The sequence below is a fragment of the Nerophis ophidion genome, linkage group LG14, assembly GCF_033978795.1.
Source record: "Nerophis ophidion isolate RoL-2023_Sa linkage group LG14, RoL_Noph_v1.0, whole genome shotgun sequence".
Taxonomy (NCBI): domain Eukaryota; kingdom Metazoa; phylum Chordata; class Actinopteri; order Syngnathiformes; family Syngnathidae; genus Nerophis; species Nerophis ophidion.
This window is the reverse complement of record NC_084624.1, coordinates 8558082-8575554: the sequence shown is the minus strand read 5'-3', so window position 1 is coordinate 8575554 and position 17473 is coordinate 8558082. Positions and strand designations below refer to the sequence as shown.

General features: G+C 36.0%; 1 protein-coding gene across 1 annotated transcript in view; it reads right to left on the bottom strand.

Annotated features, from left to right (window-relative positions):
- Nucleotides 1–3388: 3388 nt before the first annotated feature.
- clstn2a (calsyntenin 2a) overlaps nt 3389–17473 on the bottom strand; it is a 376557-nt gene continuing 362472 nt past the window's right edge. Inside the window, exons 15-18 of the mRNA XM_061919775.1 lie at nt 17158–17303; nt 13432–13552; nt 11367–11557; nt 3389–7265 (exon numbers count right to left, since the gene is read on the bottom strand). Coding sequence (XP_061775759.1) covers nt 7077–7265; nt 11367–11557; nt 13432–13552; nt 17158–17303 — 647 coding nt within the window. The 3' untranslated portion in view covers nt 3389–7076. The remainder of the gene's footprint in view (nt 7266–11366; nt 11558–13431; nt 13553–17157; nt 17304–17473) is intronic.

Below are 17473 nucleotides of genomic sequence, written 5' to 3'. Positions count from 1 at the left end.
GTTTTCAGTAAATGAACTGATTTTTATTTTTTTTAACTTTTATCTATAAATTTCAACATTTACAAACAAACAGACGGGAAACAATAATCAAAATAAGTACAAAAACAGTACAAAACAGCGCCATGGGTTGTAAATTCAAAGTAACTAAAATAGAATACTATATATATATATATATATATATATATATATATATATCCATCCATCCATTTTCTACCGCTTATTCCCTTTCGGGGTCGCGGGGGGCGCTGGCGCCTATCTCAGCTACAATCGGGCGGAAGGCGGGGTACACCCTGGACAAGTCGCCACCTCATCGCAGGGCCAACACAGATAGACAGACAACATTCACACTCACATTCACACACTAGGGCCAATTTAGTGTTGCCAATCAACCTATCCCCAGGTGCATGTCTTTGGAAGTGGGAGGAAGCCGGAGTACCCGGAGGGAACCCACGCATTCACGGGGAGAACATGCAAACTCCACACAGAAAGATCCCGAGCCTGGATTTGAACCCAGGACTGCAGGACCTTCGTATTGTGAGGCAGACGCACTAACCCCTCTGCCACCGTGAAGCCCATATATATATATATATATATATATATATATATATATATATATATATATATATATATATATATATATATATATATATATATATATATATATATATATATATATATATATATATATATATATATATATATATATCGACGTAATGGGCACCCCTGCCTTAGGGACTGATTATCTCTGTTGCTGCAGCAGCAGATATTTTATTCTGTCTTGACACTTTGTATTGATGTTTTCTATTACATTCTTCCCTTAAATGATAATATTTACAGTGATTATTTTGTATATATTTTTATGTATGTCGCTTTGGATAAAAGCGTCTGCCAAAAAGCGTCTGTCATAAACATATATAAACACCTGAAAGTCTTTATATCAGCTAAAAAACAGCAATCTGTTTCACTGGATTCAGAATAAAACCAAATTCTGTTTTACCCAACAATGTTAGTATTTGAATATTGTTACCTGAAGACTTAATCCTGGTTACAATTATACTGTTAAGAAAGTATTGTCTTACACTTTGCCTAAAATGAGAATGCATCATAATCAGGGGCGGCTGGTGAATTTTGTGTTAGGTGGGGCTGAAAGTTTGTAAAGCAAACCCCTGTAGGGGGGTCATTCTCCCCCAGAATGTAACTTTGTGACTTTCACATACAAATGAAGCATTCTGGTGCATTCTGACAAAATAATGAAGACAAAATAGACATTTCATAGGTTTGCAGAGAACTATATACACTATGCACACTGAAGGCATGATGACACAAAAAAACACAAATGACACAAAGGTGGTCGACACAAATTTGGGATGGAAAGGTAGACTAGATTTAGACTTGGATAATACTTTATAGCCACTGTCCATCTGATTGTCTAGTTCAGTGTTTTTCAACCTTTTTTGAGCCAAGGCACATTTTTTTCATTGAAAAAATGCAGAGGCACACCACCAGCAGACATAATTAAAGAACGAAATCAGTTTACAGTAAAAAGTCATTGGATATGACTTTAAAGCATAAGCAAGCATGCATCACTATAGCTCTTGTCTCAAAGTAAGTGTACTTTCACCACCTGTTACGCAAGACCCTGACTTATTTGGACTTTTTTGCTGTTTTTCTGTGTGTAGTGTTTTACTTCTTGTCTTGCGCTCCTATTTTGGTGACTTTTAGTCTTTTTTTTTGGTATTTTTCTGAAGCAGTTTCATGTTTTCCTTTAAGCGATATTTCCCGCATCTACTTTGTTTTAGCAATCAAGAATATTTTTGTTGTTTTTATCCTTCTTTGTACGGACATTATTAAATGTCATGTCATGTTTGGATGTATTTTGTGGATGCCATCTTTGTTCCACAGTAAGTCTTTGCTGTCGTCCAGCATTCTGTTTTTTTTTTACTTTGTAGCCAGTTTGGTTTTATTTTTGTTCTGCAAAGCCTTCCCTAAGCTTAAAAGCCTTTTCTTAGGGGCACTCACCTTTTGTTTGTTTGTAGTTTAAACATTAGACAAAATTTTACCTGCACCCTGCCTCCCGCTGTTTCCGACATCTACAAAGCAATTAGCTACCGGCTGCCACCTACTGATATGGAAGAGTGTCAGGTTCAAACACTGATGACATCTATTAAACAAGACAAAAGGCAAAGAATCAAACAGAGACAGAATCAAATTCGGACTCAGGTCTGAGTAGAGACTTTGCCACTGTACTCTCTGTACAGTCCTTCACCACGCTCTGACAAAAAAGGTTTACGTCTCCTCTTTTATTTAGATATTCAATGTTTACGCAACAACACATGTCACAACAGGAATGGGGAGTATGCAAACAGTTTTTGTTTTCGGTCACATTGAAGACAAAAGAAGAAGATGCCTCGGGCTTGGGCTCGTCCTGGATTCAGCTTCGGCAGGTCTTTGAGGACAATATCCCCTCCCATGTCATTCCAACATACACAGCGGAATCTTCCAAGACTTTGCTTGGTGCAACAAAGACAGCTCTCATCTGTTCACTGGAAACTCAGAGTGGAAAGTTTTTTGATAATTTACATACAATTTTTCTAACAAAGAGTATTATCGGGTTACTCTGCCAAGCTCTAACAAAGAGTATTATCGGGTATCTCAGCCGAGCTCTAGATAGCGCCGACACTCAACAACAACACATCATTTGCGGACTATAATTACTGGTTTGCGAAAAATATTTTTAAACCAAATAGGTGAAATCAGATCAACTCCCACGGGACACTATTTAAAAAACACTGGTCTGGTTAACTAACATATATTACCCCAACCCACCCCTACATAATCTGGACTGTGGTACGAACTTTTACCCCTGTTGGCTTTTACAATCTTTATCTTCATCAGTTATTTAAACTTTATGTTAGTCAAGTATGATATTTTTAAATGAAAATAATTATAATTGACAAGCAATTCTTTTATGGTCATACTTTTGTTTGCTGGCGGCTACAATTTCAGTACTATTGAAAATATTTACTCCTCAACTCAGTGGTAATATTCTTTTCACAAACTGCGACCAATACTTGTGAAAAGTAATCCCCCGATTCATATTTTCAACAGTCCGCTCATTTTAGCAGAAAAAACTTTGTTTTCTACCTGTCAACTGTCAGTTTAGGCTGCTCGCCGGCTCCTCATCACCACTTCAAGATGGCGGCCCAATTTCTCGTGTCACAGCAGCCAATGCTTGAGGTGGGGGCGTGGCTTACTACTTTCAGCCGCACTTTCGGTACAACATTCTCTCGTCGACAGTCTTGCATCTGTAAATAAATGTAAATTTACATAACGGAGCAAAAAAAAAAAATCTAAAAAAACGTGACAAAAAAAAGGTGAGACAAACAAGTATAGTCTACAGTCTTTATTGGTCAATATACATAAAGCAGTGGGTTAGGACCACTACAGAGGGAGACCGTTTGTTAACAAATAAGCAAAAAAAGGAAACATATATATAAAACAACTCTCTTGAACTCCTTCTTTACAAGGTAGTTTTTTTTGTTTGTTTGAATGTAAAAGTTATTTTGCTCTGTCAGAAGCACAAAACATGACGAATGTCGCACAGTGATGATGTCACAGACAGGTCAACAATGGCGGAAGAGAACTACTCGGTGATTGGACCATTAAAGGCCTACTGAAAGCCACTACTAGCGACCACGCAGTCTGATAGTTTATATATCAATGATGAAATATTAACATTGCAACACATGCCAATACGGTCCGTTTAGTTTACTAAATTGCAAATTTTAATTTCGCGCGGAAATATCATGCTAAAACGTCGCGGTAGAATGACGTCACGCATTGTAGAGGACATTTTGGTCCAGCGCCGTTCACAGCTATAAGTCGTCTGTTTTCCTCGCATAATTCCACAGTATTCTGGACACCTCTAGCTGAATCTTTTGCAATTTGTTCAATTAATAATGGAGACATCAAAGAAGAAAGATGTAGGTGGGAAGCGATGTATTGCAGCCGGTTTTAGCAACACAAACACAGCCGGTGTTTCCTTGTTCACATTCCCGAAGGTGAAGCTTTACTATGGAACAGAGCGGTCAAGCGAACATGGTTCCCTACCACATGTTAACCAGCAGGTTTCGGTGAGAAAATGGTGGCAATAAGTCGGCTCTTACAGTAGACATGAGCGGAGAGCCTGCGTCGATCTTCCTGCACCTGTCAAAGAGGCAGCTGCAGATTCTCTTCTCTTGCCTCCTCCCACCGGCAGCCCCCGACCGTCGGATGCTTCCACCGTGGAGGAGGGAAAAAATAAATAAATCTCAGCCCGGCCCCACTGGCTGCCTTCGCCTCGTCGAGAAACGTGGCTTCCCTCGGAGACACTGGCGGTCACCACACCCGTCCGACTTTCAAGTACGACCATATAATCTCACTAAAACTCTAGTAACACAATAAGCAGGTAAGGGATTTTCCAGAATTCCATCCATCCATCCATTTTCTACCGCTTATTCCCTTTCGGGGTCACGGGGGGCGCTGGCGCCTATCTCAGCTACAATCGGGCGGAAGGCGGGGTACACCCTGGACAAGTCGCCACCTCATCGCAGGGCCAACACAGATAGACAGACAACATTCACACTCACATTCACACACTAGGGCCAATTTAGTGTTGCCAATCAACCTATCCCCAGGTGCATGTCTTTGGAGGTGGGAGGAAGCCGGAGTACCCGGAGGGAACCCACGCATTCACGGGGAGAACATACAAACTCCACACAGAAAGATCCCGAGCCTGGATTTGAATTATCCTAGTAAATGTGTCTCATAACATCTGAATCGCTCCCACTGCCCTCTAGTCTTTTTTTTCTCTAGTCCTTCACTCTCACTTTCCTCATCCACAAATCTTTCATCCTCACTCAAATTAATGGGGAAATCGTCGCTTTCTCGGTCCGAATTGCTCTCGCTGCTGGTGGCCATGATTGTAAACAATGTGAAGAGCCGTACAACCCGTGACATCACGTGCACATCGTCTGCTACTTCCGGTAAAGGCAAGGCTTTTTTATCAGCGACCCAAAGTTGCGAACTTTATCGTGGATGTTCTCTACTAAATCCTTTCAGCAAAAATATGGCAATATCGCGAAATGATCAAGTATGGACCTGCTATCCCCGTTTAAATAAGAAAATCTCATTTCAGTAGGCCTTTAAGGTAAGGTGATGTCTTTTTTGAAATCATAAATAAGGAATTCAGTGTATTAATAATTCACACTTTCCTTGTTAAAGAAAACAAAGCGGAGAAGAAAATAGGTTACATTATTATTATTTAACATTTGATTTGTATTTAATGGAATGATGATAATTATTTCCACTTAAAGGATAATAACCCTGCACAAATAGTCCTGTTCTGTCCTTTTGATTCACCGTAAGAAAAATATGTTTGTGTTTGCCAGTGGTCACGCAAAAGGTTGTTGTTGTTTTGGTGGGTGGGCGTTTTGGAGATACAGTAAGTGCACAAAGGTCTCTGCTAAAATGGAAAAGAGGACACACCAACTCATCCACCGCGTTACAAACTACTCTAAAAGCCAAAGTTGCCTGCTAACTTCCTCGGAGGTCATGTGGAATACAACAATCTGAAATAATATTTCCGAATAAGTGCATGAACTGATACATGTGATATTGTCTTTCACCATCCATCCATCCATTTTCTTACACTTATCCAAGGTGGGGTCGCGGCGGGGGCAGCAGCCTAAGCAGAGAAGCCCAGACTTCCCTCTCCCCAGCCACTTGGTCCAGCTCCTCCCAGAGGATCTCGGGGCATTCCCAGGCCAGCCGGGAGACATAGTCTTTCCAACGTGTCCTGGGTCTTCCCCCTGGCCTCCTGCCAGTCCCTAGGGAGGCGTTCGGATGGCATCCTGAGCAGATGCCTGAACCAAATCATCTGGCTACTTTCCATGTGGAGGAGCAGCGGCTTTACTTTGAGTTCCTCCCGGATGGCAGAGTTCTTACCCTATCTCTAAGGGAGAGACCCGCCGCCCGGCGGAGGAAACTCATTTCGGCCGCTTGTACCCGTGATTGATTGAATGATTGAAACTTTTATTAGTAGATTGCACAGTACAGTACATATTCCGTACAATTGACCACAAAATGGTAACACCTGAATACATTTTTCTACTTATTTAAGTCGGGGTCCATGTAAATCAATTCATGGTAATGATCTTGTCCTTTTGGTCACAACCCAAAGATCATGACCATAGGTGAGGATGGGAACGTAGATCGACCGGTAAATTGAGAGCTTTGCCTTCCGGCTCAGCTCCTTCTTCACCACAATGAATCGATACAGCATCCGCATTACTGAAGACGCCGCACCGATCCATCTGTCGATTTCACCATCCACTCGTGAACAAGACTCTCAGGTACTTGAACTCCTCCACTTTGGGGCAGGGTCTCCTCCTACAACCCGGAATAGGAACTCCACCCTTATCGGGCGAGGACCATGAACTCGGACTTGGAGGTGCTGATTCTCATCCCAGTCCCTTCACACTCGGCTGCAAACCGATCCAGTGAGAGCTGAAGATCCTGGCCAGATGAAGCCATCAGGACCACATCATCTGCAAAAAGCAGAGACCTAATCCTGCAGCCACCAAACCGGATCCCCTCAACACTCTATGACTGTGCCTAGAAATTCTGTCCATAAAAGTTCTGAACCGAATGGGGGACAAAGGCCAGCCTTGGCGGAGTCCAACCCTCACTGGAAACGTGTCCGACTTACCGCCGGCAATCGGACCAAGCTCTGACACTGATCATACAGGGAGTGGACCGCCACAATCAGACAGTCTGATACTCCATACGGTCTTTCACCATCTTGAAGAATAAATAATCTGACATGAACATTTTCCTTGCAAATATCAAAGGAAAAGAAGGAGCACTACGACCTTTGACACCATGCTGGGTCATGAATGAGGAACATGGGGTGGAGCAGTCAGGCTGCGGTTTCATCTGTGTCCAGCAGGGGGAGATGTCTGATTGGAAATGTGTGTGAAGAGAGACTAGGAATGATTATTGTGCAGGTATATTTTCTTATCAGTGTGTGTGTGTGGTCAGTATGTCATGAAGGAACTGTCCCACTTCTGCTCCTTCGCCATTTCCATCCGCCCTTCCTCCTCCTCCTCCTCACTATTATCCGACTCTGCGCTCGCCGTTCCTCCCACATCTTCTCCATCGTCTTCCTCCTCCCCGCACTGCCCTCCGCTCGCCTCTTCACGAGGAGCCTGAGCTCCTTTCACGTTCTGGGAGGGGAAATAAACCAACAAAACACGTTTCAGTGTTGTTCACGCAAGTGAGAGTTTTCTGCAGGTGTTCGTGATGTGCGATACCGAGTACAATTCAGGCCGGTATTGGCGATACCGACCCGATACTTTGTGCAATTATACCTAATAGGTCAGCTAAAATTGCAAAAGTTGTGTGTTTTCAATGAACAACACAAAAAACAATAGTGCAAATGTAAGAAAAAAGAGAAACAATCGTAATGCAAAGAGGAAAAAAAAACGTTTTTAATCTACTAATAATATACTTATAACACATTGTCTTTAAATATATAACTGTTTTTAGAAAAAAACATTTATAATAAAGAAGTTTGGACACCCCTGGTCTAAAATATTACAAGCTCTAAAATGGAAATAAAATTTTCTTGAAAAATAAAGAAAGTTTAGTTAGTTAGTTATTTAATTAAAAACTAAAATAATACTAACTTATGAAGTAATCATTTTGAAAAAAAATATAACAATGATAATAAACACAGTAAAATGTGTAACTGAACATTAATATTGTTGTACTGGCATAATTTTTGACACACTAGGTAGTTATGCAATCATATATTAATATTATTATTTATTTTATTCTTACATGGGAAACAACAACAGTGAAAATGTATGAAAAAATCAGTATGTAATGAGAAAAACTGAAATATTTAAACTAATAATAATATTCTTAGTCACCTATAACACAATGTTTTGTCTTTATATATATATATATATATATATATATATATATATATATATATATATATATATATATATATATATATAGCTTGTAATATTTTAGCCCAGGGGTCTCTACAGATTATATGTATATATATATATATGTATATATATATATATATGTATATATATATATATATATATAAAAAAAATATATATATATATATATATATAAAATCTATATATATATATATATATATATATATATATATATATATATATATATATATATATATATATATATATATAAAATCTGTAGAGACCTCTGGGCTAAAATATTACAAGCTCTAAAATAGAAATAAAATATTCTTAAAATATAAACAATGTTTAGTTAAGTTTGTTATTTAATTAAAAACTAAAATAATACTAACTTATGAAGTAATCATTTTGAAAAAAAATATAACAATGATAATAAACACAGTAAAATGTGTAACTGAACATTAATATTGTTGTACTGGCATAATTTTTGACACACTAGGTAGTTATGCAATCATATATTAATATTATTATTTTATTTTATTCTTCCATGGGAAACAACAACAGTGAAAATGTATGAAAAAATCAGAATGTAATGAGAAAAACTGAAATATTTAAACTAATAATAATATTCTTAGTCACCTATAACACAATGTTTTGTCTTTATATATATATATATATATATATATATATACATAGCTTGTAATATTTTAGCCCAGGGGTCTCTACAGATTATATATATATATATACATATATATAAAATCTGTAGAGACCTCTGGGCTAAAATATTACAAGCTCTAAAATAGAAATAAAATATTCTTAAAATATAAACAATGTTTAGTTAAGTTTGTTATTTAATTAAAAACTAAAATAATACTAACTTATGAAGTAATCATTTTGAAAAAAAAATATAACAATGATAATAAACACAGTAAAATGTGTAACTGAACATTAATATTGTTGTACTGGCATAATTTTTGACACACTAGGTAGTTATGCAATCATATATTAATATTATTATTTTATTTTATTCTTACATGGGAAACAACAACAGTGAAAATGTATGAAAAAATCAGAATGTAATGAGAAAAACTGAAATATTTAAACTAATAATAATATTCTTAGTCACCTATAACACAATGTTTTGTCTTTATATATATATATATATATATATATATATATATATAGCTTGTAATATTTTAGCCCAGAGGTCCCTACAGATTTTATATATATATATATATATATATATATATATATATATATATATATATTTTATATATATAAAATATTACAAGCTCTAAAATAGAAATAAAATATTCTTAAAATATAAACAATGTTTAGTTAAGTTTTTTATTTAATTAAAAACTAAAATAATAATAACTTATGAAGTAATCAATTTGAACAAAATATAACAATAATAATAAACAGTAAAATGTAAAACTGAACATTAATATTTTTGTTCAGGCATATTTTTTGACACACACTAGGTTATGCAGTTACACAATCATACATTATTATATTATTCTGTTCTTACATGGGGAAAAACAACAGTAAAATGTAAGAAAAAAGAGAAAATATCGGAATGTAATTGAGAAACTGAAATGTTTAAACTAATAATAAAATAAAATACAGTCACCTATAACACCGTGTTTTGTCTTTAAATATATAACTGTTTTTAGCATTTTTTTTTTAATAAAGAAGTTTGGACACCCTTGATCTAAAATTTTAGAAGCTCTAAAAATACAAATAAAATTGACTTAAAGTATAAACAAAGTTGAGGTAGTTAATTAAAAATAAAACTAAATTATGAAGTAATCAATTCGAAAAATTATAACAATAATGACAAACACAGTTAAATATGTAACTCAACACTGATATATTTGCATAATTTTTGACACAATAGGTTATGCAGTTACGCAATCATATTATTTTATTCTATCCTTACATGGGAAAGAAAAACAGTGAAAGTGTAAGAAAAAATTGGAATGCAACGAGAAAACTGAAATATTTAAACTAATAATAATATACTTAGTCACCAATAACACAATGTTTTGTCTTTAAATATACAACTTTTTTTAGCAGTTAGTTAATAACAAACTAAAATCATGTAAAATCAAATAATCATTTTGAAAATGTATAACAATAATAATAAACACAGTAACATGTGTAACTGGACATGCAGTTACACAATCATATATTATTATTATCATCATTTAATTCTATTCTTACATGGGAAAGAACTACAGTAAAAATGTAAGAAAAAAGAGAAAAATCGGAATTTAATGAGACAAAAGGACATTTTTAAACTAATAATAACATATTTAGTCACCAATAACACAATGTTTTGTCCATAAATATATAACTGTTTTTAGTATGTTTTGTTATATAAAGTTTACACAGCCCTGGTCTGAAATATTACAAGCTTGAAAAAAATAGAAATACAATATACTTAAAATACAAACACAGTTTAGTTCGTTCATTAAAAAGTAAAATAATACTAACTTATGAAGTAATCAATTTGAAAAATTATAACATTAAAAATAAACACAGTTAAATATGTAACTAAACATTGATATTTTTGTAAAGGCATATTTTTGGACACACTAGGTTATGCAGTTACGCAATTACACATTAATATTATTTTATCAAATTTTTACATGGGAAAAAACAATAATATAGAATGAAAAATAAAAAATCGGAATGTAATGAGAAAAACTGATATGTTTAAAATAATAATAATATAATTAGTCACCTATAACACAATGTTTTGTTTTTGGATATATAACTGTTTTTAGCATTTTTTAAAAATAAAAAAGTTTAGACACCCCTGGTCTAAAATAGAAGCTCAAAAAATTGAAATAAAAGATACTTAAAATATTAACAAAGTTCAGTTGGTTAATTACATACAAACTAAAATAATACTAACTTATAAAGTAATCAATTTGAAAAGTTACAACTGCAATAATAAACAGTTAAATATGGAACTGAAAATTAATATTTTTGGAGAGTCATCATTTTTTACACTAGTTTATGCAGTTATGCAATCATTTGTTATTATTTTATTCTGTTCTTACATATGAAAAAACAGTAAAAATGTAAGACAAAAAGAGCAAAACAATTGGTATGTAATGAGAAAAACTAAAACGTTCTATGTAATAATTGATAATAATATACTTAGTCATCAATGATACTTAGCATTTTTTTAAATTAAAAAAATATCAAAATGTTCCCTGCATACTATGACTTTTCAGTATGCGACCCCCGGTAAAAACACAAAAACAAATCTTGAACACTCCTGAACTAAAGTGTCAACATTGAGGTTAGAGAATGGACACCAGAGCATAAAAGTGTGGTATCAGGAGCAGGCGTCATTACCTCCATGGGGTTTACAGTGATGGTGAGTGCAGACTTGTCCCACTCCATCTTGGGCTCTTTAGCGTCCTCCTCTTCCTCTCTGGAGCCCTCCTGGTGAGTGGCGTGGATTCTGTACACGCCGATCACCACCATCACCACCAGGGCGGCGATACACACCACGATAACCACCGTGGCTGCTGGAGGGGCGGGTCCTGGGACGCGGAGAACAAGTTGAGGTGCGGGCGAGGGTTTGGGATTTAAATGCTCTGGGAAACATGCAAGCAGACATTAAAACAAGATATCCTCAAAGTTGTACGATCGGTATAAGAGTGCTTCTCAAACTTTTCTCTCCTAGTGCCACCTTAATGACCAACTTGAAAATCCGTCACGTGTAGAGTTGCACTGATACCGACATTTTGGTACCGATACCAACATGGATTTCCATACTTTGATACCAATTATTCCAGTGCTTTCATGCTTTTTTTTTCCATCTCTATTTATGTTTCTTTACAGTTGGTACAAAATGCGGCTGCTAGACTTTTGACAAGAACAAGAAAGTTTGATCACATTACTCCTGCACTGGCTTCCTGTGCACTTAAGATGTGACTTTAAGGTTTTACTACTTACGTATAAAATACTACACGGTCTAGCTCCAGCCTATCTTGCCGATTGTATTGTACCTTATGTCCCGGCAAGAAATCTGCGTTCAAAAGACTCCGGCTTATTAGTGATTCCTAGAGCCCAAAAAAAGTCTGCGGGCTATAGAGCGTTTTCCGTTCGGGCTCCAGTACTCTGGAATGCCCTCCCGGTAACAGTTCGAGATGCCACCTCAGTAGAAGCATTTAAGTCTCACCTTAAAACTCATTTGTATACTCTAGCCTTTAAATAGACCTCCTTTTTAGACCAGTTGATCTGCCGCTTCTTTTCTTTTGCTCCTATGTCCCCCCCTCCCTTGTGGAGGGGGTCCGGTCCGATGACCATGGATGAAGTACTGGCTGTCCAGAGTCGAGACCCAGGATGGACCGCTCGTCGGGACCCAGGATGGACCGCTCGCCTGTGTATCGGTTGGGGACATCTCTACGCTGCTGATCCGCCTCCGCTTGGGATGGTTTCCTGTGGACGGGACTCTCGCTGCTGTCTTGGATCCACTGTGTTGGAGCCACTATGGATTGAACTTTCACAGTATCATGTTAGACCCGCTCGACATCCATTGCTTTCGGTCCCCTAGAGGGGGGGGGGGGTTGCCCACGTCTGAGGTCCTCTCCAAGGTTTCTCATAGTCAGCATTGTCACTGGCGTCCCACTGGATGTGAATTCTCCCTGCCCACTGGGTGTGAGTTTTCCTTGCCCTTTTGTGGGTTCTTCCGAGGATGTTGTAGTCGTAATGATTTGTGCAGTCCTTTGAGACATTTGTGATTTAGGGCTATATAAATATCCATCCATCCATCCATCCATCCATCATCTTCCGCTTATCCGAGGTCGGGTCGCGGGGGCAGCAGCCTAAGCAGGGAAGCCCAGACTTCCCTATCTCCAGCCACTTCGTCTAGCTCTTCCCGGGGGATCCCGAGGCGTTCCCAGGCCAGCCGGGAGACATTGATTAAACATTGATTAATTGATTGATTGATTCTTTTTTATCTAATGTTTATTTAGTGTGTGTCATGTCTTCATTTCTATTATCTTTTTTAAATGATATATTCTAACTTTCAATTATTTAAATTTCTTTAAATGTTATACTTTGTAGCACTTTGAGATTTTAACAAATGTAAAGTGTGTTACAAATGTAATTCTTTATTATTATTATCATTATTATTAAAGGCCAACTGAAATGAGATGTTCTTATTTAAACGGAGATAGCAGGTCCATTCTATGTGTCATACTTGATCATTTCGCGATATTGCCATATTTTTGCTGAAAGGATTTAAAGACGTGTATGAGCTAACTGGGCAGTGGCCATTTGACCTCATTTTTGTATGCCTCCACAACCTGTAGAAAGGGTGGTCCCCACAAGTCATGAACAACAACTTGGTCCCCAGTCCAAATGATAACCAGTATGTATGTGAGTGTGTGTGTGTGTGTGTGTGTCTTACCAGACATGTGTGCATTAGGAGCGTGTATCATGAGTGGGTGATGGACGGGTCTCATGTACTGTGGCTGAGCAGCCATGTGATTGACATGTTCCACGGGCTTCAAGTGGTGAAGAACACTGACCTGAAGTAGAAGCACAACAACACTTCTTTGCAACTTTGTGTTTGTGTGTGTTCTGGTATTTCTACCCTTCTTGAGACATCAAGAAGGAAAAGTGTCTTCCGTATGAGGAGGTGTGAACAAGTGATGACATAAATCATGGTCCCAATAACCAGAGGTGGGTAGAGTAGCCAGAAATTGTACTCAAGTAAGAGTACTGTTACTTTAGAGATGTATTACTCAAGTAAAAGTAAAGAGTAGTCACCCAAATATTTACTTGAGTAAAAGTAAAAAGTACGTTGTGAAAAAACTACTCAAGTACTGAGTAACTGATGAGTAACCTGATTACGGCAACAAATAATGCACAAAAACATAAAAATAGCAATGAGCAAATTCAGAGCCAGGAATATCTCTTAAGCAACCAAAACAATAATATATATTAAATAATAGTACATTAAAATAAAATTAAAAAATGGCACATTGAGCCACAATAGCTTAACAGCACCATAGCCTCAGTAGGCATTCATTGATTTGATTGCTTGAGTGATTGAAACTTGTATTAGTAGATTGCACAGTACAGTACATATTCCGTACAATTGACCACTAAATGGTAACACCCCAATAAGTTTTTCAATGTTTATCAATTACTTAATAAATGACCAAGTCGAGGTGATCTACCTCATATATACATATACATACACACATATCATACATACACACACATATCATATATATATATGTGTATATATATATATTTATATACATACATACATTTATATATACAGTATATAATTTATATTTATTTATTTTGCCATTTTTGTTGACATGTTAAAGGTGTTTTAATGAATATACATGCATGTTTAACACATAGATTCCTATCTTTCATGAAGACAAGAATATAAGTTGGTGTATTACCTGATTCTGATGACTTGCATTGATTGGAATCAGACGTCCACGTTTTCAAATGGAGGAGAAAAAAAGTTCCTCTTTTCTGTCTAATACCACATGAAAGTCGTTGGTTTTTGGCATCTTATTTGTCCAGCTTCCATATTCGTTTTTATACACTTTACAAGGAATACATTGGCGGAAAACTCCGTAGCTTGCTAGCTTGTTTGCGCTGGCTTTCGGGGACTCTTATTTTGTTAGCGCAGGCGCGATGGAGCGCCACTTTTATTGTGAAGACAGGAACTGTGCGATCAGTCTTTAGGCTTTTGATGGGAAGTACGGTTGAAATAAAAAGTGTATTTTTTCCTTTACACTTTTGATTGATTGATTGAAACTTTTATTAGTAGATTGCACAGTACAGTACATATTCCGTACAATTGACCACTAAATGGTAACACTCCGATAAGTTTTTCAACTTGTTTAAGTCGGGTCATGTGACCGCCTGGCTCTGTTTGATTGGTCCAACGTCACCAGTGACTGCATGTGATTGGTGAAACGCAGGCATGCATACGATTCTACTTTGAAGCTCTGTCATAAACCAAAACAAACATTAACAGATCGATTAAAAAAAGTAGCGAGTAGCGAGCTGAATGTAGATAAATGGAACGGAGTAAAAGTAGCGTTTCTTCTCTATATATATACTCAAGTAAAAGTAAAAGTATGTTGCATAAAAACTACTCATAGAAGTACAATTTATCCCAAAAGTTACTCAAGTAGATGTAACGGAGTAAATGTAGCGCGTTACTACCCACCTCTGCCAATAACATTGTAGCTATTAGAGAATGCCCTGCTGGTGACATCTATCAAAATGAGGGCGGTCCCAAAAAGGAGGGATTTTTCAAATTGTGTGTCGCTTTTAAAAGTGCTCCCCCTCTGGTCAACGTATGAAATAAGATGTGTGTGTAAGAACTTGAAATATGCCCCCTTTTGGCAAAAATTAATTAAAAAAATGAAAAAATATGTATATAGAGACAAACTGTAATAACTTGAAGTAAATAATGAAGATTAAAAAACAATTACAAATGAAAAATTCAACAAAAAAATAAATTAAATAAGAGCAGTCTTTTTCCCCACAATGTGTCAACATTTTTCTTATAGAATTCAGAACGGTTTCTCATATTCTTCCTGTTTCTGTAATACTGCAAGGTTTTCTCGTAAAAAATATTACTTTTTTATGTAAAATAGCGTAATTTTTTTAGTAAAAGTATTACTTTGGTCATAATTTTGCCAGGCGAAATTCCAATTATTATAATTATAATATTGCCAACATTTTAAAGTGTTCTTATAAAATTGGGAATTTTGTCGAGTAATGTTAAGACTCTTGTCATAAAGTTTGCCAACATTTTAAGCTTTTTTTGTAAAATTAGGAGTGTTATTGAGTACAATTCCAACTTGTATCTTAATATTGCACAAATGTTCAGTTTTTCTTGTAAAATTTTGACTTGCGTTGACTAAAATAATGACTATTATTATAATACTGCCAAAATTCAAAGTTTTTCTTGTGAAATTCAAAGTTTTTCTTGTGAAATTCCAACTCATTTTCATAAGCTTTTTAATATTTGCAAAGTATTTGATATATTATTAGTGTTGTAAATAGACATCTTTATAAACCTAAAAAGGCTGGTCCTAAAGAGGGAAGCATTTTTTGGAAGTTTTAAAAGTGCTCCCCTCTGGTCAACATATGAAATAACATGTGTGTGTAAGAACTTGTAATACGTCCCCTTTTGACAAAAAATAATCACAAAAACTAATAAATATGTATAAATATGTAATAAATATGTCTCATTTGCAGCCCTGCTGGTGACATCTATCAAAATGAGGGCGGTCCCAAAAAGGAGGGATTTTTCAAATTGTGTGTCGCTTTTAAAAGTGCTCCCCCTCTGGTCAACGTATGAAATAAGATGTGTGTGTAAGAACTTGAAATACGCCCACTTAGGCCAAAATTAATTTAAAAAATAAATAAATATGTCTATTGAGACATACTGTAATAACTTGAAGTAAATAATGAAGATTAAAAACCAGTTACAAACAAAAAATTAAATAACAGCAGTCTATTTCTCACAATGTGTCGACTTTTTTCTTATAAAATTGGGAACGATCTCATATTTTTTCTGTTTCTCCAATATTGCAATATAGTGTCATAAAATTATTACACTTTTATGTAAAAAAAATTGTCATTTTTTGAGAAAAATTATGACTTTTGTCATAATTTTGCCAAATGAAATTCCAATTATTGTAATATCGCCAACATTTTAAAGTGCTCTTATTAAATTGTGACATTTGTCTAGTAAAATTACGACTGTTTTTTAATAAAATTACTAACACTTTAAGCTTTTCTTGTAAAATTAAGTCTGTTATTGAGTACAATTCCAGCTTTTATCATAATAATGCACAAATGTTCAGTTTTTCTTGTAAAATTTTGACTTGTGTTGAGTAAAATAATAACTTTTATTATAGTACTGCCAAAATTCTAAGTTTTTCTTGTGAAAGTGTGACCTTCTTATTATGAAATTCCAACTATTTTTTTCACAACAAGCTTTTTTTATATGTGCATAGTATGTATATATTATTAATGTTGTAAATACAAATATTTACATATCTAGAAAGGCTGGTCCTAAAGAGGGAGGCATTTTTCGGAGGTCTCAAGAAGGTAAGAAATACAAAAAAATGTGTGCGTGTGTAACCTCCAGGATGAACTCGTTGCTGGTGTAACGACCGTTGAGTTCAGAGCAGGTGAGTCTGAACCGTCTTTCAGTCAAGGTGGCGGGTCGCCAGTTCCTGTAGCGCACCTGACGCAGTGCCTGCTCGTAGTGGGCCATGGAGTCCACACCTAACACACACACACAAGTGGGGATTTTCCAGTCACTTCCACACGAACATCTCCTTTTATGGACAGGATGTGCTCTCCTGACGTAGCGCACACACATACAGAGACAGGAAGGAGGAATATAAAAAGTGATGGTTTGGCTTCTCCAAGTTAGGAGTGTCTAATTTTTTTTA